Source organism: Zingiber officinale, chromosome 2A (assembly GCF_018446385.1).
Source record: "Zingiber officinale cultivar Zhangliang chromosome 2A, Zo_v1.1, whole genome shotgun sequence".
Classification (NCBI taxonomy): Eukaryota; Viridiplantae; Streptophyta; class Magnoliopsida; order Zingiberales; family Zingiberaceae; genus Zingiber; species Zingiber officinale.
Window position 1 is genome coordinate 1,264,827 of NC_055988.1, and position 27,877 is coordinate 1,292,703.

Below are 27,877 nucleotides of genomic sequence, written 5' to 3' on the forward strand. Positions count from 1 at the left end.
TTGGGATTTAGATCTTCACCGAATGGCAGCCTCTGAGCGTCACGCCCTGAAAACTCAACAGCCCCTTCATTTCCGTTTTCTATTACCAATAGTAGCTGCGACCGCAGGAACTAGAGTTTCGTTTTTCATTTCCATTCGTTTTGTAAAATCACATTTTGCAACACAAGCATTAGATGTGATTTTGAATTAGCAACTAAATTAGCGAAACTTTTAAAGATTTCTCGAAACTAAATTAGCAAAACTCATAAAAAAAACGTCTTCCAATGAAATTCCTAAAAAAGACAATCGAGATGCAGGGGTAAAATTTACACCTTATTGAGAAATTTCCAAGATTTCAGATACACTGACTATGCTTGGCGTTATTTACAAAAATCCGGGATGGAAAAAGAAATAGTGACCCAGCCAAAACTGACCACCGGCAAGGATCTCAAAATCCCCCATATGTATATGAATGTACAGACCCTCTAAGCCATACTACAAGATCAAATTATGATCACAGATAACAGAGCTAAGGCTGTCTAAAATTGAGCACGGCAGAGCAGCGAACTATGGTGCGACTCCATGGTCATCAAAACCACCAATTTCGTTCTTGCTGCAATCTTTACCAGAAGCCACGTCGACCTTTTCCTTAGCTCTGAAATCTTCAAGGCTGCAGTACTGTTCTCGAAGAAGCCTCTCCAACTCTAGGTGTTTTCTTAGAGTAACTGTGCTGCCACGACCTTCTCTGTAATGGTGAAATGCCCTGTGGCATCGAAACAGATATCGCAATCAATGAGAAAGTAAAGATGCGGATGATAATGCAGTCATCTGACTTCTCAAATTACAAAAGATGCTGTACCGACCATCATCAATAAAATTCCCTTGGCTCATTATTTTTATGAATACTTTTATGAATATAAAAACTAGCAAAGGAAATTATAAAGAACATTTCTGTGCTTATGACTAGCGCAGGATATGCCCAACAATATATCTAAGCTCAGTGTATAAAATCTTTTACAATATAGCTCCTAAAACTAAAGGAACCATTCCATTATTTAAAGGACAGCCAGTGCATAAAACTCCCGTCAATACGGATCGCCGGGAAGTGTCTATTGGATGCAATCTTATCTTGCTTTGCAACTGAAACTCGACCTCTAAATCACACGGCAACAACTTAAACATTGTACCAAGGCTCCCCTTCGAAGCACATTCCAATTATGTTCTCTTTTCTAGTTACTAAAGTCATTTACAGAGGTTAGTTATTGTTAATTTTATGAAATCAATCACTGAGGATCTTAGTTCACGTGGGTTAATTCATAACTAAATCATAAGAGTCTGTGTTGAACTGAGGTTGAAATGCATTCAAATGTGATTCAGGTCAAGTGGAAATTGGGTTTGATTTAAGTTATGAATCCTTTATGAATGGCGTAATCACAAGGGTGTGATAATTCACAAAAACATCTCCACTGAACCAAATGAAATCTAGCTAAAAATCCTCCGTGTTTAGGCAGAGACTTGACCCCATAAATCGCCTATTTAGGCAGAGACTTATCACAAAATTTAAATTTGATTCAACTTTTAAGATAGATAATCAATCTCATAAAATAAAAATTGCAGAAAAATTACAAATTTAAATTTATATAAAAAAGAAGGTACAATATTACCATAAAAAATATATGTTAGATACATTACCAGTATTTTTCCAGGCCATAAAGATTGCCTTTATTGTAGGATCCGAGTGTAAGTTGTTCAAAATCATCATAAAGATCATCTCTAAATTCTTTCTCCAACCCATAACTGTAAAAGAGTAAACATAAGAAATTAGTGGTGCGAATTCTAAAAGAAAATTAAAAACAAGAAGTTTCTGAAACAAGATTCTGAGCTTAAAGATCATTTCATGATGGGCACAATATATCAGCAAATCAATACCTATAAAATCTGAAGAGACACTCCAGCCCATAATTATAATTAGCATTTGCATCTTCCATTGCTAACTTACGAAATTCATCATACATTGATTTATTGAACATATCTCTTAGGAAATATGACCAAAACCGATAAAGAGTATTCATTTCCTGCATAGAGAAGCCATAAATTTTCCAATATAGGTGAGAAGAACCTTGAGACAAACAAAAACTAACCAAATCTGGTGGACGCTGCATGCATATAATTGACAGCAGGAAAAAAAGTAATTGATATATTAGCACACAGAATGTAGGGAATCCAGGAAAAAGATCAATTTCCAGAAGTCCAATCTAACAATATAGCCTTGTTTTCCATATGCCGCAAGTACATAATGATAGCAACATTGAAGTTCTTTTTGAAATACACATTAAAATTAATTTCAATGAAAGTCAGAAATCAAGACCTACCTCACTGCAACCAATTCCTAATTTCTTACGCTCATTAAGACATCGTTTGTGGAATTTCAGATACCTTCACAAAGAATATCAGGATCAAAAGCATGAATAGAATACATAAATTGATACTAGCAATAAGAATTCAAGGATAATTCACACTTTTGCTGCTTAAATTGATTTTTCTCTAGAAGTTGGTGGCTTGGATGCTGAAACGGTGGAAAAGATTTTGGCATTGATCCCACAGGTGGGCTTCCAGAATTAATGCTATGTGGTGAGCCACTCAACTTAGAAGACATGAAGCTGAAAGAAAAAAAATAAATGTGAAAGAAAGCTCAACAAGACATGTTAATGGAAAATAATAGCCATCATAGCTAAATCTAACTAGAAGTACTAACCCAATGTTTTCTGGTGGTGTTGAACCAAAGAAAAAACCAACCGAATTGCTTGGTGGGCTCTCAGATACAACTCCATGACGATTGCTAAAATTACTTGGAAAAAGACGCCTATGAGAGACATGTGATTTGTTCGCACCTTTGTTTGGGCGCCTTCGAGAGCTAACTTGCCCAGAACCTTCAGAGGCATAATTTATGGTGTTTAGGTTTGCCTTCAGATGCAAGGATGAGGTTCCATTGCTGGAAGCATTATAGTCACCAGATTTAGTCATTTTTGTCTTCAAATTTCTATGATTATTGGATGTTTTGACATGCAATTCCTGCAAATAACATAGACAATGACGCCTGACTTCATGAGAAGTAGATATGTTGCAGTAAGTGTAAACATGGAAAAGAACATCTAAAACACAGATGGCCTAGAACTAAATAGAAGAACTATGTAATAGAGAACAAACAATTACCTGCTCATAAAAGTAAAGTCCATCATTGATAGCCAAAGCAAGTTCATTGGATATTATTTCTCGTTTCCCTGAGCCAATGCTATCATCTTTGTCAACCCTGGTATCCTGTATTGAAGTTATGTAAGACAAAATTAGTGCAGGAGAATTGGTTCTGTGTTCCTTGCTTAAAGAAAACACAAACAACTAAAAAAACAATGTGCAAAAAGAGTTTCCTGCAAGGTGTTTATAGACATTTGCAATGTCAATATATCCGTAGCGGAAGGGGGAAATGATTCTTACACTGAACAAAAAACAAGAGAATAAAAAGATACTTGTCCAGAAAGAGAATAAGCATATTGATAGTGAAATTAAGGCAATCAGATTCATGAAGGTGAGCCTATCAAATAACAGTCAATCAAGAAGTAACACTTAACATGCCACCCAAAACAAAATGCACGTTTGCCACTTCACTCCAGTTTGAAATGTCAATACTAAAGCACAAATTTGAGATTCAATATTTAAAAGTGAACTAAATACTGCAAAAAAATAAGTAAAGGGGGCATGACAAACTTGTGTAACAATTATAAGCCTGTGCACATCTTGATCATTAACATCCATTTCATCCTCTTCATCATCAACCCTGTTGATGTTTGGAACTTGTTAGGAACAATATCAGACATTCAATACATAATAACTGTAAATTGATTTGAAAACTGATTCAAAATAAGAGAAATATACAGAATATCATAGTGGAAAATTGAGTAAAATCCAACTATATGAAAGCTACAAGGGTCAATGATCATCAGTGGAATTATGTGGACATAATTACGATTAAAAAAAATAGATCACTAAATTATGATGAAAGCAAAATCTGAGTGTAGTCTTAAAACAAAAGATGGTTTAGTTTTTGTTTTAATTCATTTGAATACAATTTATTCAAATTTCTTCATTTTAAATTTATTAAGATTTAATAGTAAAGAAGACCTTTTGCAAACATTCTCATTATGTACTTCCATTCTAAAGATGTCATAGACAATACAAACTATAGATAGTAGCAAATATTTTTGAACTGAAAAGCATATCCATTAATCGCTGTCACCCAAACTACAAATTCCAATATCAAAAGTGTAAGTGTATTTATTGGTTAGATATTGATCATTAATATTAAAATATATTGTTTGTTATTTTTAATGAATGTTGATTGTATAAGATTTGGGATGTTTAAAACAAGTCCAACTCAGATAAAATTCCATATTTTGGGGCCTGTTTGATTTCATGATCAGTTTCTTGTAGCCTATAAATAAGGTTTTGCAGAACCTAAAAACATAACCTGCACTTTGTAAATGCTCTTGATCTTGCAATCGAAGATTATAGTATTTTTGAAATAAACTAACATTTTTTTTCTAGAAATTGAATTTGGGTAACAATGGTCATATACTTATTAGCAGAGTATTTTGAATGGAACATTACTATATTATATTTAAGCAAAACCATGTCCAGGTTCAATAATTTCATTGCAGGCCAATTTTATCTACCATATGAGAACAGGGACTGTAATTGGTGGTCAATGGTCAGAGCTTTCTAAAAATAGAGGACGTTTGGATCAGCCAACTGGCAAACATTGTATTGCATCAATTGAAAATTAACAGAAAATAAATGAGGAAGAATGCTAGTATATTTCAGAGGTTTTGTCAGCAAGTATCAGTTTTCCTGGCTTCCACAGCACACATCCCAATCAAAACTTGTCGGTTTCTCTTGTTCAACAGAAACATTTGAAGGCAGAGAAGATGCTAGTGATTGATCAATAAACTTAGACTACTTAGCTATGTCTAATGCAACTTAAGAGAGCCTGCCATCATTTACAAATGGGAGATGCTTATTCTGAACTAGGGGTTAAAAAGGACATAGACAAAATAGGCAAAGACAAAATTAATCAAATAAATAGACTTGAAGAAGATATTCAGAGAAGAAGCCTTGTAACCTTCTTTTTAATGAAAGATGATCAATTTCATTTGTTGTATGCTCCAATTCAAGCTCCTCATCAAGCATAAAAGTACTATGTGAATTATAGACATGAGAACTATCAAGAAAAACGTTATCATACTCCACACCATCCGTTCCAGATGCCACTCTCATATCTGCTGGACTAGTTACTTTGTCTAGTTTGGGACCAATATCACAGGAGTTGACCTCTGAATTGTTTGAGATGTGAGAAACATCAATTCCACTATCAACATCAACATTGCTGGCAATTGAGTTATTAGATGTACATCTGCAGTCACCAAAAGGATCTTTCTGTCTCTCTGAAAATGAGTCATAATCTACCTCCTTATCGTTCTTTCTATCTCCATTTTCAGCAACTTCAACATGAACAAGCACATCTCCAGTATTAAAATCTGAGAAACTGTTAGATTCTTTTATAGAACAAAAAAGTGTTGGATTTGAATATTCATCTTGATCTTCACAATGAGTCTCATGAACAATATAAGCACTATTACTTCTTTCATTAATATTGATATTCTCCCTTGCAGGAAATTGGCTCCTTGTAGACAGAGATTGTGAAGAAACTACAGATGGGGTTGAAATCCACTTGGACCAGTCACCACGCCGCCTTATTTTGTCATCCTGCCCATTAAACAGTGAATGAGGGCATAAATATACCAACAAAATCATACTGTTATATAGCTTGTTGGTCAAACAAACTAAACGGTACAAGGGAAAAAAGTTCCATTTCTAAGAGAACTGAATTATTATAACCTGAATTTCTATCAAATTGGAGCCAAGTAAAGCATCAAGAATCAAAGGTATACTAGTTGTCATCCTCTTGACCTGCAATGCCATTTTTTATTAGCAGAAACAGTGTGAAGTATTCTGCATCAAAGATATATTAAATTAGGATCATAAAATTGTTTACTGACATAATTAAACATACTCTATTAAAATCAGCAATTTTGGTTATAGAAACCCATCCATGCTCATCCAGTAATGATATCAGGTATTGATCCTTTTGCAAGTTCTCATCGCTACAAATGAAAGAAGATTGCAAGCATATTTAAGTTCAAGCAATCATTTTGAGATGGAGATTATTGCAAAACTACAGTCTAAAATCTGTCGCACTATTCAGAAGCATGTCAAATTATTGTATTGCAAATGTTAATATGAAAAATCAAGAAACAGAAGAGAGGATAACACCAGTGGAGCCTATGCCAAGAGGTCACAATCCAACCTGAAATAATACTCAATTTGTTTTACTATATTAGCTTGCAAAGCCACCATCTCTTGTGTCATATTGGGATGGACTGTAGGAGAGGGGTAGGAAGGAAATCGAGGAGGGCCATGCATCACTTCATGAGTAGTAGCAGGAACATAATACATAGGAGGACCTGAGTTTGAGCAATACAGAATGATTTATGAAAGAAAAGATTTGCACAAAATGAAACTGTTTAGATTGAAACATACCAGGAAAACCAGGCCCACTGATAAATCCAGGTGCAGGACCGAGAAACTGAGGAACTGGCCTGATGAAATTTCTCGGTCCAAAAGCACGAGGCATATCTGTGCTATCTCTTGGACCAAAAGGCCGCCTCCACATTTGAGGAGGTTCACAAACATTATATGGTCTACCACCATATGCAGCATTGGGATGCCAATTGTTTGGATCTCGCAGCATAGGCCGAAAATTTCTATTTCCACCATTTCCTCCAGGTTGGCTGGTTGGGACCAGTCCTGGCATGTGAGGTTCAGGTGAATTCACAATGTGTGGTTGAACATTAGCAAATGGTGCACGGTGATGCTGATATGCATAATCGGGAACCATCAGAGTTGGAGGCTGTAAAACAGGATACAGTACTGGCTGCCCTGATTGTTGGTATGTCAAATGTACAGGAAAAGGTGGTCCACCATTAACTGGTTCATTACGTCTAGAGCCATTCTTGTGGCGATGCTTGGGTGAATTGTTGCTTACAAGCCCACCAGATTTTCGAGTGCCCACTGATCCCTACCCAAAAAAAAGGCGAAATAAGTATTTCATAAAGAACAAACAAAAAACAACTCCTGAAGATAAGAAATTTAGGAATTTGCTATTTTTTAAAAGTAATTTGAATAGTAACAATACATTTATTTTCTGAAGATTATTAATGAAAAAAATGATATTTCTGCTTCTGCAAGCCTTTTTAACTATCTTTGTCGAACCAGATATAACATAACCAGTTGCGAAACCTTTTATTATTTAACTGGCCAGCGGAAATGGCATCCATGGAATCTTATTCCTTGAGCACACTGGACATTAGAGTAACTAACAATGCATTTACATACACTTGCCCATTCTTAGGCAAAGTTGGTTCTCCCACTGATCCAGTCAAAAATTATCTAAAAAAAATACAGTCGAAATGGTAAATCCAATTGCTTATAAGGCCTTTTAGTAATGATACAGCAAAAGTTGTGTCTTTGTTAAGTGGGTTCAATGAGTATCTTTAATTCTTTTCAAATGCCTATTTTGGGTCAACAACTGTGTCTTTGTTGGTACGACGACATAAATTAATTCACTTTGGATCTCCCCTCTTCCCAACTAATCCTTCTCTATTCCACTTTTTCCAGGTACCACACCTCAAGCAGATTTCACTTCCTCCAAGTACCGCTCCTCCAGGCAGAAAAGCATGATGATAACAGGACAACTTATGATATATATGTCCAAGATCACATCCAAAAACACCAATATTTCATATCATAAAGTTCAAAGTTGTGCATATATAAATAGTACAGAATTGTAATTAACACAATAATAGCTTAGCCCGATCACAGAAGATAGATAGCAATAGGGATGATAAGGATGCTTTTTAAGGGAAATTTTCCATTTATAAATTTTCTTCTCATAGAAAATAATGTTGCCTTGTGAAAATGTATTTAATATAAAATTCCAAGAAAAAGAGTACAATCAAAGTCCAAACTAAATAAACATTTTGAAGAAGTCAAGAGTCTTTTGTGTAAAATAATTTTCACTTCTTTAATAAGACAAAAGGAGATGGTGGTTTTGTTATTTTCTTTTCATTTATCAATTCTCTTTTTCTTTACAGAAAGTAAATGCAAAAAAAAAAAAACATAAACCAAACTAAACTATGTACAATTAGGAACAAAACACAATAAGAAAAATAATGTAGCACAGATAAAAAGGACATACAGAGTTAAAATAAAAAAAATGGCATGACATGTTTAAAGAAAGCTAATGCAATAAATAATTAGACAAACGAATCAACTAGAATAGTTGGTATCAGAAGTAAAGGGATAGTATTCTAGTTACTGTAATTTAAAAAGATTCAACCAACACTACAGGTAACCTTGGATGATGTTCAATGGAGGGTTACAATTTATGGAACAGGAGCTGAATAGTAGAGACGCGATAGTTGATGATGATTGTTTATTTTACAAATTTAAGAAAGAACATGTACATTTGTGCATTTAGGTGGCTCTTCATTCAATAGCTACCAGATGGGGAGTTACTTCCGCCCTAAACATCTCATATCTTTTGTCCACGTCAAGTCTTATACTAGTTCGGGGCAGTTCTTCAGTGAAAGTTTTAGCAAGATAAAAGAATCGTAGTGCAAGAAAATTCAACCGATAGAAAACAGTAAAGATCTTCCACATCGAACCCATAGGAGCGTCAAAAAAAAAAAAAACCTGAATTGGAACAGCAGGTGGATGAGGACCCGGGTGGTTACCCACTGCCATTGGTGGCGGCACAGCAGCCGGTGTCACCTTAGTCGCAAATCCATTCGGCTTAGTATCTCCAAGAGCGGGCCACGAATCCGCACCCATCAAGAGATCCCCCTCCTTCCCCCCATCAGCAGTCGTCGTCGCTGCTGCTTTCGTCCACGGCGACTGCCCGGATTTCGCCGGAGCCAACTCTTGCGCCGCTATCATTCCAGTATCCACAACGGCCGCCGCGTCTGGCAGGGCGGCGTCGCTGTCCGACGCCAGGATATGATGACTTTGGCAACCAACCTAGTCCGCACGAGATCGCGACGCCCTACCCTCAAACCTACCGTCTAGGGCACAAGGAGCGGAATGACGGGCAGCGTCGATCGAGGGGAAGCCATCGGCGGCCGACCGTAGGCGCTGCGGCGACGGGATTAGGGTGTTGAGGAGCTAGGCGGAGAGGGAGAGCGGGATTAGGGTTTTTAGAATGGGCGGAGAGTGACAGGCGAGTAAAGAGGAGGACGGAGAAAAAGTGGAGACGCAGAGCTTTTATCTCAGGGAGTGAGGAGGACAGACTATTGGTTGACAATCAGTTTCCTGTCCACCCGTTGAAATGGGATCTGAAACACTGAAACAAAACCAATTGGCTGCTTTTGCTAGTTATTTATTTATTTATTTTATCCTTTGTGGGAAATTAATTTTTGAATTTCCCAATTTGCTAAGTAAACCTGAAGGTATTTTCCATCCCTACTTTTCATATTTTAAATTTTAAACTTATAGAATTTAGTGGTTGTGTATAGGGATGTTAAAAACTAAAAAACTAAATCTGATCTAGAGATGATAATACGATGGGTTAAAATTCAGATCCGTAGTAAATTTATTTTAACGGGACGAGTTTAAATCCACATAAATAGGTCTTAGGCAGGTGCGGGGTGGGTCGGTTTAATCGGACCGACCCCAAATCCGTCTCGTATAATTTTTTTATTAATTATTAATTAAAAAAAATTATAATAAATTTTTAATTGAATCAAAATTGATAGATTTAAATTTGTTACAATATTTTTTTTATAAAATATTATTAATATAAATATTGAAAATAAATTTATGTTTAATTAATTTTTAAAATTTTTTATTTGTATTTCAAAAAAATAAATGTGGTAGGTCTAGTGGGTCTAACCCGGACCCGCCTCGTCGGGTTCGCGGGGCGGGGCAAGGCGGGGCAGGTCACGAGTTTGGCTAAATTCGTCTTAACTTAGACTCATTGTCATCCCTAATCTGATCTAACAATTTGATCCGGTTTGATCTAAAAAAAATTATGTTTGGATTGGTAATTTTCGAATTTGGATTGGAAGAGTTTCATATTGGAGATTTTCAGTTCAAGTTTGAGTTAACTCGGATTGATCCATGTTATCCAAATTTAAGTTTGATTTTTAACGTTAAATTAAATTTTATTTTAAAAATGAAGATGATTTTATATGTATTAATATCAATATTAGTATGATAACAATAAAATATTGAGATAAAAATAAAAAAAATATAGAAAAAAATAGCCAAAAATATTTTTTTTATCGGATTATTCGGGTCATGTTTGAATTGGTCGGGTTTAGATTTAAAGGTTTTAAATTATATTCGAGTTCAGATTGAACTCAAGTTAATATTTTTTATAAATTTTTTTTCAGCCCAATTTGAACTCATTCATTTGAATTGACACCCCTAGTTGGGTAGCTTTTGTAGTCTTTCCAACAGTCCTCTCGAGGTGGTGTAATAAGGTATGGGATGTTATGTCATAGGTCGGCACTAAGCATATTTGAGTATGTTTTCCTCATATCTTGGCCACTATACTACTGACTAATAGTCATTCGTAAATTATCTTTTCAATATTAGAACGTTGGGGCAAATGAATCGTCTTTACAACCACATTTTTCAACGTTCATCTAATTCAATTTTTCTCAAAATAATTTTAAAAAAAATCAAATATATGTAGTATTGTTTTTAACTATTCGTCATTTTTGTAATAAGATTGGATTCTCAGTCAATTCCAATTACACTGCACCATAACTGACGGGGGGAGAAGATAAGATAGTTGGGATTAGAAGAGAAGTGTAACAATTTAGAGGAGAAATATAGTTAAAAAAGAAATGTAACCTTTTTTTTCTCTATATATTTTTCATGATACAATTTGGCTTATATAGCCATGACAAAGGAAGTCCATAAAAAATTTAGTCTTTCCTACATTAAATACATTATTATATCAAATACATGTACTTGACAATTTAACTCATTATGCTAACTTAATTAGACACTAGATAATTCAATCCAACTTGACTTGATGAAGATCAAATCAATTTGGTTTTGAGTTCCAACAATACAATTTAGTTTAGTCTTCAAAGCATGCAATTTGGTTTAGACTTCCAACAATGCCTCTCGTAAAAAAAACTTGCTCTTCATTCCTAAGCTTGCTACAATTTTGTGAAAGTAGGTCCTCCAAGTGATTTAGTGAAGATATCAACCTTTTGTTCATTGGTCCTGCAATATTCAACATGAATAATATTTTCATTCACAAGCTCCCTTAAGAAATGATATCGAATTCGAATATGCTTTATTTTTCCATGAAGAACTGGATCCTTCAAAATTGAAATTGTTGAGCCGTTATCACAAAACAAGGTTGTTGGACCTTCTTTATCATGCTTGAGATTTTCCCAAATTTCATGCAACCAAAGTAAATGACATCCTACAAAAGAAACAACAATGTATTCTGCTTCTGTAGTAGAAAGTGCAATAGTAGATTGTTTCTTTGAACACCATGCTATAGCTCCACTTCCAAGATCAAAAACATAACCTGATGTGCTTTTGCTATCATCAATACTTCCTGCTAAGTCACTGTCAGTATAACCAACAAGATTAACTGGTACACTTGCTTGATAGAAGATGTCATAATCAAGAGTTCCTTTCACATATCTAAGGATTCTTTTTGCTGTCTCCCAGTGATTAGAGAATGGTTTATCCATAAATCGACTCACCAAACTTACAACATATGTAATATCTGGCCTTGTAGCAGCCAAATACATTAAGTTTCCAACCAAACTTCGAAACATAGTTGGATTAACCAATTTCCCTTCACCATGCTTGCTCAACTTTAATCTTACAACACAAGGAGTTGAAATATGATTTGCATTCTCCATTCTGAATTTTTTCAAAATTTCTTTTGCATAACTCTCTTGAGTGATGAAAATTCCATGCTTAGATCTTAGAACTTCAATTCCAAGAAAATGATGTAACTCTCCCAAATTAGTCATCTTAAATTCATTCTTCATTGAGAATTTGAAATTATCTAGCATCTTCAAATTATTACCAGTAAAAATAAGATCATCAATATAAGGACTTACAAATATAAAACCTCCAGATGAATTGGATTTGGTGCAGAGAGTATGCTCTAATGGCCATTTTAGAAAATCATTCTTCTCAAAGTAATAATTAATGCAACTATACCAAGCCCTTGGAGATCGCTTTAGCCCATACAAAGCCTTTTTCAACTTGTAGATTTTACCTTCTTCTCTCTTTTTAATAAAATCAGGAGGTTGTTCAAGATAGATTTCTTCTTGAAGAACACCATTTAGGAATGCCGACTTGACATCCATTTGAAAAATTTTCCAATTGTTTTGAGTTGCAAGTGAGATCATTAATCGAATAGTATCAAGTCTTGACACAGGAGCAAATACCTCTGCAAAATCTTCTCCTTTTTGCATGTATCCTTTTGCTACAAGCCTTGCTTTATGCTTGTTAATGGAGTAATCTGCATTCATTTTTATCTTGTATACTCATTTAACACCAATGGATTTTTTATGTCCAGGAAGAGTAGTAAGCTCCCAAGTTTCAATTTTTTTTCAATGGCAGTTATCTCCTCTTTCATGGCCCTTTTCCATATTTCTTCCTTATTTGCATCATCAAAAGAAATTGGTTCTTCTCCTGCAAAGAAAGCAAAGAGTACAGAATCATCATATTCAATAGGCTCAATTGAATATAGGAGTTCCTGCACACTTCGCATTTTCCTTGGAGGACTTGTTGAAGAACTTGGTGAATTTCTTGGTCAACAAGAAGAATTGTCTTCTTTTGATTCTTGTTCACTATATGAAGGAATGTAGATCTCATTTGTTTTGCCTTTTGGATCATCAAAACTTGCATCTTCATCAAAAAGAACATCACGACTTATCACAATATTTTTGGTCTTTGGATGATATAGCTTGTAGGCCTTGCTTCTTTCGCTGTATTCAATAAAGATGTATTTTTCAGATTTGTCATCAAACTTATTTCTGTTTGCTTGTGGAATGAGTGAATAAGCAAGGCTCCCAAACACCTTTAATGTCGAATAACAGACTTTCTTCCATACCATGTCTCATGTGGTGTGCAATCTTTTAAGCTTTTTATTGGAGAACGATTAATAAGATAACCTGTACAAGAAACAGCTTCTGCCCAAAATTCATTTGGTAAATTTTTTCTTTTGAGCGTGCATCTTATACTTTCAACAATAGTTCTATTTTTTTCTTTCACTTACACCATTTTGTTGTGGTGTAAAACGAGCTGTCAACTCATGTCTTATACCATGTTCTCTAAAATATTTCTCAACTTCATTTGAAATATATTCGCCACCACAATCAATTCTTAAAGTTTTGATACGAAGCTCATTATAATTCTCAACTTCAACTTTAAAATCTTTAAAAGCTTGAAATGCTTGTGACTTTTCTTTGAGAAATTTAATCCATACCTGCCTTGTGAAGTCATCAATGAAAGTAATAAAGAACTTACTCCCACCAAGTGATTCTGATGGCATATTTCAACAAAGGTCATAATGAACAAGCTCCAATGGTCTTTTTGCTCTCCAAGTTGTTTGTTGTGGGAAAGGATCTCTGTGTTGCTTTCCAAGTTGGCATGTTTCACAAACTTCTTCAACTTAGTCAATCTTTGGCATCCCTCTAACCATCTCTTTTGTTGATAACAACTTTAAACTTCCATAATTCAAGTGTCCAAAACTATCATGCCACAACTTTGAAACATTTTTATCAACAGCAGCAAAACAAGATAAATTTGTAGTTTCAAGTTTGAGAGGAAATAAGTTGTTAGAGGTCACACCAATCTTTGCAATAACTTGATTGCCTTTTGATATAGTGCAAGCATTATAACTCATATGCAAATCATATCCTTTCTTCATAAGATGACCAGCACTGAGCAAGTTACTTTTTAAACCAGGAACAAAATAAACTTCAGATCTTTTTTCAATATTTCCAAACTTAGTTTTAAAGCAAATCTCACCAATTGCTTCAATTTTATGAGTACTAGCATCACCAATCATCACTTCACCATGGTCAATTTTAGAGACTGGAAAATAATTTTTTGTTACCTGTCATGTGTTTGCTAGCCTCACTATCTAGGTACCACATTTCATCAACTTTGTTGTCATTAGAAGCAAGCAACAAAGTTTCTTCATTCTTACTTTGATGAATAAGGCCACTTTTAATTTGCTTGTCATCTTCTTGCTTAAACCAACAATTTGTAGCTTTCTGTCCATACTTGTGGTAGTGACTACACTTGATGTAACCATTTTTCTTATCATCTGTTTGTTTGTGCCAACAATCTATAGCTTTATGCCTTGGTTTTTGACAATAGCTACATTCAATATAACCACGTCCTCGACCTCTTCGATATCCACCATCTCCTCTTCCTCTTTGAAACTTAAAATTTTGGTTTTCATTGCTATTATTTTGATGGTATTGTTGAATATTTCTTCTTCTTCCGCGAGAGCTTGAATCACCATGCCCTCTGAAAATTTTGCCCCTACCATGATAGGATAAACCACGACCTCTAATTGAAACTTAGGATTTAAGAGCTTGATCAGATTGTTGTGATTGGGGAAATAATAGACTAATCTTCACTTCATGGGCTTTCAGAATGCTTGTAGATCCTCCAAAGTCATGCTCTTCAAATCTCTTGTCTGCTCAATAACAGTAATAAGACTAAAATATTTTTCAGGAAGAGAATGAAGTACCTTTTGTACCATTCTGAGATCATCCAAAACTTCACCATTCGAAGCCATTTGATTTACTATAGACCCAACTTTTGTAAAATACTTGGCAACACTATCATTGTCTTTCATCTCCAATTTTTCAAATTCTGATCTCAAAATTTGAAGTTAAATATTCTTCACTTGTTCATCACCTTTATAAGCTTTTTGTAGAATTTCTCAAGCTTGCTTTGATGTTTTGCGTTGCGGATTTTCTCATACACCCCTTTGTCTATGGCGAGATTGATTTGATTGAGAGCATGAGTGTCCTTCTTCTTATTATCCACCAAAACTTTTTTTTCAGTATCACTCAAGGTGTCTTCATCTTTAGGCTCAATAAACCCTTTATCGACTTTATTCCATAAGTCGAATGCTTTCAACCAAACTTCAAATCCGCTGCTCCAATAATTATAATCTTCTCCGTTGAAAGTATGTGGAAATGGAGTAGCAACATTTTCTAGATGTCATTTTTCTTGAGTTTCAACTCGCTCTAATACCAATTGATGAGGGAGAAGATAAGATAGTTGGGAATAGAAGAGGAGTGTAACAATTTAGAGGAGAAATATAGTTAAGAAAGAAATATAACCTTTTTTTTCTATATATATTTTTCATGATACAATTTGGCTTATATAGCCTTGACAAAGGAAGTCCATAAACAATTTGGTTCTTCCTACATTAAATACATTATTATATCAAATGCATCTACTTAACAATTTAACTCATTATGCTAACTTAATTAGGCACTAGATAATTCAATCCAACTTGACTTGATGAAGACCAAATCAATTTGGTTTTGAGTTCCAACAATACAATTTGGTTTAGTCTTCAAAGCATGCAATTTGGTTTAAACTTCCAACAATAACGACCATACATTTTAAAAAAAATCACTATGACGATCTAAGTCATTCAAACGAACTACTGTTCCTGGAGATGGAGAGGTTGTAGTCGCGATGGTGGAGACAGGATTAGAGAGCACCTCGTAGGCCTCGCACGCTTCCATGAACCGCTACACATAGTTGGCGCTGGAACAGCATGTGTCTAACATATCACCCACAATCATTTATAAAGAGGCAAATTAGAAAATCAAGCACCTTATCATCTGGGAGGATATTTTTGTTGACTTCATTGAAAATCGACCTTGTCTATTTCTATCATATGAGTAACTCGACTATCCACTAAAAGCAAAGATAAGTCTACAATACCATCTAACTATCATCAATAATAAAGTAAAATGAAATCGATACTATAGTTAACAATAGACTGATTTGAATCCATTGCAAAAGTTATTGTATCTTTTACTTGTTATCGAAATTCCCATAGGCATGAAATGATCTTCTACGAGAGTGGATGACAACCGTGCATTTTTTTTTAAAAAAAAAATCATGACGACGATCTAAGTTGTTCAAACGAACTGTTGTTCTCATAGAAGGAGATGTCGTAGTTGCGGCGCGGCAAGCAAGGTTAGAGAGCATCTCGTATACCTCGCACGTCTCCATGAATTGCTGCACATAGCTGTGTGCGTCGGAAATCATCCCTCAAAAAAACTTATTACTTATCTATTAATATTAATGAAACCGATTTACATATTAAATCTACATCCAATAATCTAAATCTCATTCTTCCTAAAAATATCAAATCACTTAATTAAGATGTATTTCCTTAATTGGAGTAATAAAGATGACATTGCTCACCTCAACGACCAAGTGTTGTCATACTCATATTAAAATATAGATAAGTAAATTATGGGATATTTTATCCCTAATGTAATGATCTTTTGCATGGAGGGAAATTTGATAACTAATGAGACATTTTACCTCGGTTAAAAATTGATTCTAGGATTTATTAAAATAAATACCCATATAAATACCAATTACAAAATCCACAAAGATAGAAATTAATTCCTTAATGATAAACGATTGTGTGTTATTGTTAATCTCATATTAACCCATGTAATGAAGACTTAAATGCTCGATGAATAACAAAGACTTTGGAGGCTTAAAATAATAGAGATAGAAGGTGAGATACAAAATCATTAAATAATTCATTTTCATTTAATAATAAAATATAAATATTAAAAGGCAATTTGATATTATAAAAAATATCGCATAAGAGTGTGACGTTGACTGTAAACCAGGTCACAGGATTGTCGAATCATCTAGAAATTATTGTTATTATTATTATTGATAATTTTTTTAAAAAAAAATATCTTGAACTGAATATTATTATTATTAAAATAGTGGAAAGTATTTTTTTTTAAAACCAAAGGAATGATGACTTCTAGAAGGATTCCTTGCTTTGTAGAGGATTCCTTTATTTTAGTGAATAGAGAAAAACAAGTTGTTGGGCTATTTAACATTATTTAAGGAATAATGTTAATGGAACTATTACGTGCAATTAAGATAAAAATAAATTGGTAATTATATCATGAAAATGTTTTTAAAATTGTGCACTAACTAGCTTTTTCCTAATATTATTGAACTAGTAATAAAATTAAAAATTGAAATATGTTATTGTAAGTGATATAGTCTTAGTTATTTAATTCTTAGTCATTTTTTCAAGGTTAGGTGAGGGTATAGAAGTCTAATTCAAGGTGGAAACTCACTGAGTTTGTTCAATTAAATAAATTGTATTTTTTAAAAATTGATTATTCAATATTTTTTTATCATAAAATGGTATATTAGACCATATAGGTAATCACCAATTCCTTTCTCAACTATACAAGTCAATAAATTGATAGATAATAAGTCTTGTTTTGCTCAAATTCAAGTCAAGAAATTTGAATCAAAGCTCAAGTTTAAACTCTATTTTTGAGCAAACTTTGACTTTGAAACCTAAATTGATTTACCCAAAATAAATACATAAATTATCTCTTATAAAAAAATATTATATTTTTGTTATCAGATATTAAACATAATAACATATATTAAATTTAATTTTAGTTAAAAAATCGAGAAAGATATGATTCTAATGTTGCCAACCCAAGATATTTATAGAAATTTAAGAGAACCATAATAATATATATTTTTTATATAAAAATAATTAGAAAAATTAATAACAAATCTTAAATTTATTTTTAGTGTGAAAATAATTATTAATATAGTTTAATTTAAAACTTTTTAAAAATTAATTATTAATGGGGATAGATTCTTAATTAATAACTAGTGATCGTGCACACGCGTCCTAATATATCACATTGATCCTTTATAATGAAATAGTCATTAGTAAATTATTTGGGTCTTTGAAAATCTGAATTGTTTTGATTTTCGAGTGTCACCTTTATGACTTCCCTATGAAAAAAATTAATTTAATTTAATATTATACTTATCTTAGTAAAAAAATTAAGATAAGTATATTTTTTAATATTGTCGACCTAAAATATTTATAAAAACTTCTTTTATCACAGTGTTGTCAATTTTAGGATGTGGGACTAAAGAGAATTATATTTTTTATATAAAACAACCAGAGAAAATTAATGATGAGAAAAATTCATAATAATATGTCGCAGCTGAGTCTCGAACTCTAGATCACTGATTGTTTCGCTTGTGGAATTACTAATAAATTTTGAAATTATTTTCAGTGTGAATAGAAAAAAGAATATTAACATAAATTCATTTTAGACTTCACCAAAGTTAGTTAGTGAAGGGAGAGAATTTTTAATAAAATAATAAAATAATGAGATTGTATGTGTGAACGGATTAATGACTTTGTCAACTAAACAACTCACTTTTCAACCACCTCGAATAATTAAAATTAAAAGCAACCCAACGACCGAGAAGTCGGAGTGATGCTAATTACTAAACAGACTTAATTGGTCTATGGAAATTTTATTTATTCATTTATTTATTATAATACTTTTTTATAAGTTTTTTAAATTATAAGAAGGTTCTTTGATCAGGGATATGACGGCAGAGAGTTCGTCACTTGGAATTGAAGGGTAAAAAAAATATTCAAAATTAATCCAACGAAGTTCACACAAAGTTGTTAATATATCATCTTCATCAAGTCACTTTTTGTTTCTTTTTGCAATATATACTTGAAAAAGATTAATTATAAAAGTTTATAATCCTTTTTTTTTTTTCTTGCACAGCTCAAAAGTTATGCTCATCGAGGAGTAGAATTTAACTAATTCACAATCTAAAAAGAGTTAACGGCGATCTAGTTTGGTGACACAAACACCAACAAAAAAAAAGTTCCATAATCCATGGAAAATTTGAAAGATTCTTCAATGGATTGTTGGATTCGGTGTTCCGAGATATTTGGAGACCCAAATCTGTTTCTAAATTCGCCAGATCCAAGCGCCGTCCGAGTCATCAACTCACCGAGTCGGCGCGGCGAGTGCGGCGCAGGCGGGCGCCCCACGTTTCCTCGCCGCCAGCCTCCGCCACGGCGGACCGCCCCCCGAGCCCGTCCAGCTGCGTCTTCCAGTTGCCGCCGGACGCCGCCCCTCCGCGCCGCCTCGCGCGGCCCTCCGGCCGGAAGGCGGCGGCCGCGTCGACGGCGGCGGCCCAGCGGTCGTAGGCGATGGCGAGGTCGTAGCTGCGGCGGCGGGAGGGGTCGGAGAGCACCTCGTAGGCTTCTCGCGCAGCCATGAAGCGCTCCGCGTGGCGGCGGCGCTCCTCGCCGGCCGGCGATCGGCACGTGTCGGGGTGCCACCGGAGTGCGAGCCGGCGGTACGCGGCGCGGATCTCCTCCGGGCCGGCGGTCCGGGACACGGAGAGGAGGTCGTACATAGTCCGCGCGACGGCAGTCGGGGCGGCGGCGGAGATCCTTACTTGCCGGGGAGTTCTTGGAGTGGAGACGGTGGATCTGAAGGCGAGGGAAGGAGAAGGGACGGCCAAGATCGCCATTAATTAGCTCTGTTGTTGTGGAGCTTCAAGAAACAGAGTGGAGATTTATAGAGCAGAAAAGGCAGGAATTGTTTTTTTTAATATAAAAAAAACAGGATTTGTTTTAAAACTCATACTTTATTTGTTTCCAAATGCTCCCTATAATTTTACAATATCTTTTATAAACGATCGGTTGTAGTAAATTAACATGGATGAAACTATAAGGATATTTTTAAACATTTGAACTATGAAAAGGGGTTAAATGCATTTATTTTCTAATAAAAGCCTTCTTGCTTTGGTAATGTCCATTAACTCCTTCCGTTATTTAAATAACAAAGGCGAAGTTACGAGGGGGTGGTAAATGTAATTTTAAAAACTAAAATGGAAAAAAGGAGGATGGGACTATTAGTTAGGATTAGATCATACTTTGCTTTCATCAACAGTCTTCTACTAGCAATTAAAGAATAAAAATTTATTTGGATTTTTGTGTTTTTTTTTTGAAAGAAGATAGATTTGTCGTATGGTTTTACAGTTCTAGAAATGTGAAGAAAAAAATAATAGTTTATTTAAATAATTGCCTAGTTTCATCAATTATACTGACACCTATTATTAATGTATAATTTAAAGGTTTTTTTTTTACTTTAGAAATTGTACTTAATCTTAAACTTTATTTTTTAAAAGGATCTTACTATCTTACTTCTTACTATTTTATTAAAAATCTCCCCCTCCTTTACTAACTAACTAATTTTGATAAAATCTAAAATGTATTTACGGTAGTGTCTTTTTTTCTATTTACACTAAAAATAATTCCAAGATTTATTAGTAATTCCATAAGCGAAACAATCAATGATCTAGAGTTCGAGACTCAGCTACAGGGTATTATTATGAATTTTTCTCATCATTAGTTTTCTCTGATTGTTCTATATAAAAAATATAGTTCTCTTTAGTCTCATATCTTAGAATTGACAACACTATGATCAAAGAAGATTCTATAAATATTTTAGGCCGACGATGTTAAAAAATATATTTTTCTTAATTTTTTTTACTAAGATAAATATAATATTAAATTAAAATAATTTTTTGCATAGGAAAAATCGTTACAGTAGTTTGTTGCTGGAATTCTCTAGACGAATCTTACCCAAATAATTAATTCTTGGTTTATAAGGGTGACACTAGAAAATCCAAACAATTCGGATTTTTAAAGACCCAGATAATTTATATATTATTATATTACACACGCAACGCGTATGCACGATCACACTAGTTTTTATGGTGTTACAAAATAATATGAATGAGTGTTATAATATTCACACATTAACCGTATTTAATTTTGGTTAATTAGCAGATTTTATAATTAAAAATTAAGAAAATAAATTTTAAATAAAAAATAAAAATGAATACTAGAATTTATAAATAATTAATATTAAAATTAAAAATGAAGATTCGAATCCCAACATACACCGTTTGTTTTTTTCATTTAAATTCATTGTTTCAAATTAAGCTCGAGCCCATAATTAAATATCCGAGCCGAGCTCAAGCTTGAGCTGAACTTCTTTAATTTTTTCAAACTCGAGCCAACTCAAATTCAAATTCAAATTCGACTCGATTCATTTACACTCCTAATGCTTATGCTACCCGACGTATGAATCACTACGGATTAATGATCTTATCAACTAAACAACTCACTTTTCAACTACCTTGAAAAGTAATCCAACGGCCGAGAATATAACGCCATAGAGTTCGTCACTTGGAATTGAAGGGTAAAAATATTCAAAATTAATATTCTAACGAAGTTCGAACAAAGTTGTTATCTTCTCAAACTTGATTAGATCTAATAATCTAACAAAATAATATATCATCTTTATCAAGCTATTAAAATTAATAATACAGAGCTAGCATAAAATATTTATGTATTTTTTTAATTTTTCATTTGTTTTATTGTAATTCTTTAATTCATAAAGTGCAATCAATTATAACGGTGATAAATCTAGTTAAAATACTTAAAATGTTGATTTCATTGAGCCACTGTTTATTTTACCCATTTTGCAATAGGTTCGGTCAAATATCATAGATGATCAAGTTATTAGCAAACAAAATTTCCGACGATCGTGGGATATGAAAAAAACCTGAGGTACACTTAAAAAACAAGAGTTACACTAGCCTGGGAATGAACTCTAAGGCGACTCCGATTCTCAAGTTAGATTTAGTTATGATGGCATGTTGAAGGATGAAGATGGAGAAGAGAGGTAGAACTTGGTGCCATTAAAGAGAATTCGGAATCCCTACTCATTACCTTTTATGAGGGATTATATAATTGTTAGGATAATATTTCCTCGTTGCCCAAAACATCATCATCGTAGACGCTAATGAGGGAACCAAATCCGACAATCTATCCATTTAGCATCATGTGTCAGTAGGAATACATCTAGCTAGGATGTCAAATCTGATAATCTCATAACTATATACATTATATAGTGATACGGTAATCACAGTAGGAATCAAATGTTGCCTTTTACATACCTATCCTACCATAATTTAGAGATTACATTCCTATCATGTTATAATCCTACCATAACTCAAGGATTATATTTCTTAACTCACTTCAACACTCTCCCTTAAGTTGGTATGTAAATCTCTCGCACCCCCCAACTTGTAGAGTGAATCAAGAAACTCCTGCTACATACTGTTTTTGTAAGTATATTTGCCAGCTGATCTTCAAATTTGACAAAAGGAAACCAAATTATCTTTGCTTCAAGATTTCCTTTAATAATGTGACGATCAACTTTCACATGCTTTATGCAATCATGTTGAACTGGATTATGAGTAATAACAATCACTGTTTTATTATCACAAAATTAATCAATCTCGTGATTAGGCGCAAAGCCCACTTCGGTTAATAGACTCTTTAGCTAGAGGAGTTCACACACCCCTTTTGTCATACCTCGAAATTCAGCTTTAGCACTGGATAATGTTGGAATGGATGGACTGGCTAGAGGGGGATAAATAGATGATCTGAAAGGTAAAATGTAATTTCTCTTGCTTTCTAATATAGCAAGAACACACTATTAAATGAAATAAAAGAAATGCATAAAATAATAAGGGATTAAGTAAAGGTGTTAGTGCAATTTGTACTAATGGTCTAATTCAGATTTTGATCAATACAAGTAAGTTAAGTTAGGTGTCTTTGTGATTTAAATTGCTTTGCCAAGTGTCCAGGAATTGACGAGTCTAGAGGACCTGATACCAGGCTGAAATCCAGCTAGGTCTGCAGAACTAATGCAAAGTTCAGATAGGTCATTGTGCCAACCTGATATTTGACAGGAAGTCCAGTTGGATATGCATACCTAACAACTGGCATGATGACCTAGTGGGTCATGAGGCTAATCAACCGATTGCAAGTTGGTAAGTAAATTAAAGGTAAGTCACTGGAGGAGAGTGACTCGGTGAGGACGCATCCAGTTTGAGGGGATAGTAAACGTCAATCCAATTTAGGTCCATTTCAGATCCCTAAACTGAGACCTTGACTAGATCTTGGTCTCAGGAAAGATAGAGTCTAATTACTCCTCAGTATTATTATGCTAACACTTATTTTGCAGGTTATTACTTTGTTTGATGGACTAACATGTTTTGTAGGGTAAGATGAGCACAAAAAGCCTCGAGTGAACAATACCCGAGGCACCTTCCAAGAGATGGAAGGCACCCTCATAGAAGGCGCCTTCAAGCATTGGAAGGCACCCTCATGAAAGGCGCATTCAAGTATTGGAAGACGCCTTAGCATTGTTCATATAAATTACAAAAATAATTTCATGAAGCATATTGAAAGATTACAAAAGTAACCTAAAGAAGATTATAACCAGTGACATATATAATTCTGAAGTACAATTGATGCATTTCACAAAAATTAGCTATGTAATCTTTTTATAATGAGAAGACTTATCTAACTGATTGATAATGGTAGGAAGTAAGTCATGAAGTTCTAAAATCAGAAAAATCATAAGGTTACACTTTCAGAAAACATTCACAAGAAAAATTATAGGACATCGTATTGAGTTAAAAACTGACGTCTAAACATATTGTCAAGTCAAACGTATATAAATTACTGGCTACTTATTAATAATCTACTTAATCAAGTTTCTTCTTCTATTTATCCTTAATCTATAAATGTAGTCATCTCCTAAGGTTTCGTTTGATATGCATGATAGGATAGGATTGAGTTGATCAAGATAAGATTAAAAGTAGGATAAATAATCTCTCTTGAGGCCAAGGTCTTATGAATCCTACTCTTAATCATCCATAATCCTATCCACAATCAACTCTACCAAACGTTTGATTAAAAACTTTTTAAAAATATAATCTTATTTTATCATGCATACTAAATGGAGCCTTAGTCTTAGGAGAACCATTCGAAGCTTACACTAAAAACAAAACCAAAACAAAAAGAGTTGAATATCATAATACAATTTTGTTATATGATCCATAAAATCATTAACTTGTTTAATCAATTTCCATCTTTATTTATTTTTGAAATTCAGAGAAATTGGATGACAACATTATCTTAAAAAGGTTGACTTCTTCTATAGGAGACATACTATTTACTTCAATTCTTCTCAATGTGCTCTGAAACCTTTTGTCATCTGTAGTTGAGCTCTTCTTTCTAGATTTAGATTCAAGAAGAAAAATAGTTGGTGAAAGCTAGACAAAGAATGCTAACTTGTAAACCCTTGAACAAGATAGCCAGAAAAACAAAAGCAAAAGGGGTACTCTAAGGTTTTAAAGTATTCCTCTGTTGGAGTATTGTCTATGGCCAGAAGGATATAACCTCGGGACCATACTTTGAGTTTTTAAAGTATTCCTTATTGCACCAGCCATCTTGATAACCTTCTCACGATCCATCTGCCAGCATAATAAAGTTTAGAATGCAGTATCAATTGTTGTACTCATTCTTTGAACAATCAAATCAGGAACAGATAGACGAAATGCAATAGATAAGATTAGTAGAAAGTACATCTGTAGCTTCAATAATCCGATAAAGGAAAATGTATGCAACTACTTGTAGAAATCATCATGAGAATTACAAATGAACCCAATTTGCTAAATCAATTTAACCAAATAAATAAATGATAATCTTAATTAGTTTCATTTGACTATTTATGGGCCCCATGAAAGTTTTCTACTGGTCATCTGGGTAAATCCAGAAGTACACGTGGCAGCCAACCCAGATGCCCAACATCCTTTGATTGCGCTCCCCATTTGGAGGAAAATTTCTACAAATACGTCGTAGTTAGGGATCGAACCGTGGATGCCTGGGTGATGACTTGAATATCCTACCGTGGTACCATGTCCCGAGGACAAATACCTGTTGAGATGAGAATCCTCTGTAACTTGAGCAATTAGATACATTTGAGTTGAGATGATATAGGAATTAAACAATTATTATACAGATACCTGTTGGTATTAAGATCATTCAAATCTTTAATCAAATCAAAACTTCAGCATTATCAGAAATGACTCAAATCAGCAAATATCATGAACAATGGGCCAATAAATGATCGCTACAAATGCAATCCTGCCATACTTTGTAGATTTGCATCAAAACTCCCCCTAGAAATAAGTACTCCGATCCATCATTTACATTTATTATCAATTAGTAACTTAGTAAATATAAGAGATTATTTAATGAAACTACAGAAAATATGCACAATATTTACTTTGCCCCCATATTTACTTTGCCCCTTCTATATGTTCACATTCTTTGTGCATTTATGAGCTAATGATGAATATTTAATGAAAGCGGCCTTGATTATTTAATGTATTTAACTATACGCATCCCGATCGATGATTCAGCAATGAGTTAATCCGAGCGGTGGGTAAGATGCCATACCCCGTTCGGTTAGTTAGGAACTTAATGGCTCTGGTGGATGCATAAATTGAACCGTATCGCTCGTTTTGTTAATCATTCTAGTGGACTTTCATCTCTTCCTAATCTTGACTTTGATTGTCACCTCCTTTTCTATATTTACTCCTTGACTCCGCATGACACTCCCGCGAAGGACCACATTAATTTCCAACAAGATAATTGTCATTTATATTTTTAATAGATGCAGTTAGCTACGTCGTATCTACCCCAATAATGTTAAAAAAAAAGAATATTTTTGATATGTGAAATTTCTATATGTGAAATATGTCGTAGTACTTTTTTGACTTTTTTTTAATAGAATATCATTTTGATTGTCCTTTCTTTTTGTTATTGTATGATCCTGTCTAAAAATGGTAAAGATGAAGTATTGAGTACAATGGTTAAATTGTTGACTAGTGGAAGACTTTTTGCTCCTCCAAGAAGCTTTCTTGCATATACTCAGATGAGCAAATAAACATCAGCAGTAAGAAAACAGGGAAGGGATCCTTGGTAATGATCCTCCGATACTTAAGTTAGTATGCTACAGGACGAATGGATGAAAAATAGTAGAGAACGTGTGCGAAAAGGAGCTTCAGATGTTCGTAGAGCATACGTTGTCAACAGAGAGGACCCCTTTTTTATACCACCTCTAGTAACTATTGAGGAACGGTGGCCAGCTAGAAGAGGGGTTGAATAGCTTGGTCACCCCTAAATCATTCTTCTCTATAAATAGTTAGTTGCGTAAGCAGAAATGAAACTTAACCAATGAAAACAACAAGGAAAGAACACAAACTCTAACACATTTGATTTTACATGATTCAGAGATTGCTCGATCCTATAGGGGATCAGATGGCTAGCTAGAAGGGGGGTTGGATAGATGGGGCCCCCAAATCGATAGCTTCTTACGTATTTGTTAGTGCGCAAGCGTAAATATAAGAATACAATCACAAATACGAAAGCTAAATACTAAAGGAAAGAATGCAAACCAATATACGTCGATGTAACGTGGTTCAGAAATAACTTGCTCCTACTCCATGGCTGTCCGTGAGGTGGACGATCCCTCAATCCGTCGATGGATTAGTCCCCGGAAATTCTGACTAGCCCAAACCTCCTTATGGGTGGAGAAATCTCACCACAAACTCACCAAGACCTCTTGAACACAAGGGAAACCTTGAGCACTAGTAGACTACTAATTAGACTTTAACCAAGTCCAATTTCGTCAACTATACCCAAGCTCCCAAGCCTTGGTTATATAGACCATGGGTTGGAAAACCCCACCTACTAGTCGACTGCCTAAACTATCAGTCGACTATCCTCTGTGGAGATTCGACTGCTACATTCCAACAGCTCGATACCAGTCGATTGGTAAAAGTACCAGTCGACTGTTCCACCCTAGTCGAGCGAACAGAAGTATTCTGTTCGCTCCCAGTCGACTGCCCAATCGACTGCACCAGTCGATTGATGGAACCACCAGTCGACTGGTACCCGAGTATAATCTCTCAGCACTCGGACCCTCACCCTTACGACTCATTTGACGCTTCTTTGCAGCCTTGACCTCTTACCTTCAAGCCTACTTCCTTTGACTCTCGTCCCTCAGATGCAAAGCCCGCGGCTCACCCCTAATGCCATCATTCGCGTATGTCTCGAAGTCGCTTCCCTCAACCCTTATCATTGTTGCTTTGTCCACGGTCCCTTGGATGCTCCATCCTTCACCAGACCCGAAGCCATCAACCTGAGTCATATGTGTATCCTGCAATCCTGCACAACTTAAATACACATATAAAATATAATGGTTAACCTAACTTAAACCCTTTGCTCAAACACCAAAACATTGTTGGTGCAATATCCTTTAGGTCAAGGTTGACCTGGTTGACCAAGCGTGAGTCTTGGTTTGGGTTTCGATGTTTGACAATATATTGGGTGTAGATGATATGGACAATGCAGGTGCAGTTGTTCATTTGGGGAGATTGTTGATACAATTCTCGTGTGGTCAAGGTTGACCAGTTGTGATGGAGAGTCAAGTAGGTCAAGGATTGACCGGATACTTGACTGGAAAATCCTAGTGAGTGAAGCCAGGTGAAAGTCCTAACTTGGAGGTTAGGCAAAGGGAGTCCTGGTGAGTGAAGCTAGACAGAAGGAAGTCCTGGTGAGTGAAGCCAGGCAGATGGAAAATCCTGGTGAGTGAAGCCATGTGAAAGACCTAGTGAGTGAAGCTAGGCAATTGGGAAAGTCCTGGTG

General features: G+C 34.7%; 2 protein-coding genes across 3 annotated transcripts; both read right to left on the reverse strand.

Moving 5' to 3' along the window:
- Positions 1-291: 291 nt before the first annotated feature.
- LOC122040465 (la-related protein 1-like) lies at positions 292-9,397 on the reverse strand. Of its 2 annotated transcripts, XM_042599788.1 has the most exons (14): positions 8,845-9,395; positions 6,631-7,168; positions 6,398-6,554; positions 6,104-6,194; positions 5,929-6,000; positions 5,153-5,796; positions 3,742-3,811; positions 3,193-3,297; positions 2,735-3,051; positions 2,499-2,639; positions 2,352-2,415; positions 1,909-2,054; positions 1,672-1,776; positions 292-742 (listed from the first exon to the last, which is right to left on the reverse strand). In XM_042599788.1, the coding sequence occupies exons 1-14, from the start codon at positions 9,085-9,087 to the stop codon at positions 547-549; spliced, it is 2,889 nt and encodes a 962-aa protein (XP_042455722.1). In that variant the 5' UTR covers positions 9,088-9,395; the 3' UTR covers positions 292-546. The 2 variants fall into 2 exon arrangements, 1 of the variants encoding a protein (XP_042455722.1); XR_006128629.1 differs by lacking the exon at positions 1,909-2,054 and having other exon boundaries at positions 604-742; positions 8,845-9,397.
- Positions 9,398-19,227: 9,830 nt separating this feature from the next.
- LOC122040366 (chaperone protein dnaJ 20, chloroplastic-like) lies at positions 19,228-19,764 on the reverse strand. Its single transcript, XM_042599683.1, has one exon. It carries the CDS (start codon positions 19,762-19,764, stop codon positions 19,228-19,230), a length of 537 nt encoding a protein of 178 aa, XP_042455617.1.
- Positions 19,765-27,877: the final 8,113 nt, after the last annotated feature.

Bases quoted from the DNA above. Each gene is read 5' to 3' on its own strand.
- LOC122040465 (XM_042599788.1), bottom strand. From the start codon at position 9,087: ATGATAGCGGCGCAAGAGTTGGCTCCGGCGAAATCCGGGCAGTCGCCG. The intron at 6,195-6,397 runs GTTGGATTGTGA...TTTCATTTGTAG, and splicing joins CAAATTGAGTATTATTTCAG to CGATGAGAACTTGCAAAAGG. The intron at 3,052-3,192 runs GTAATTGTTTGT...TGTTATTTGCAG, and splicing joins GACTTTACTTTTATGAGCAG to GAATTGCATGTCAAAACATC.
- LOC122040366 (XM_042599683.1), bottom strand. From the start codon at position 19,764: ATGGCGATCTTGGCCGTCCCTTCTCCTTCCCTCGCCTTCAGATCCACC.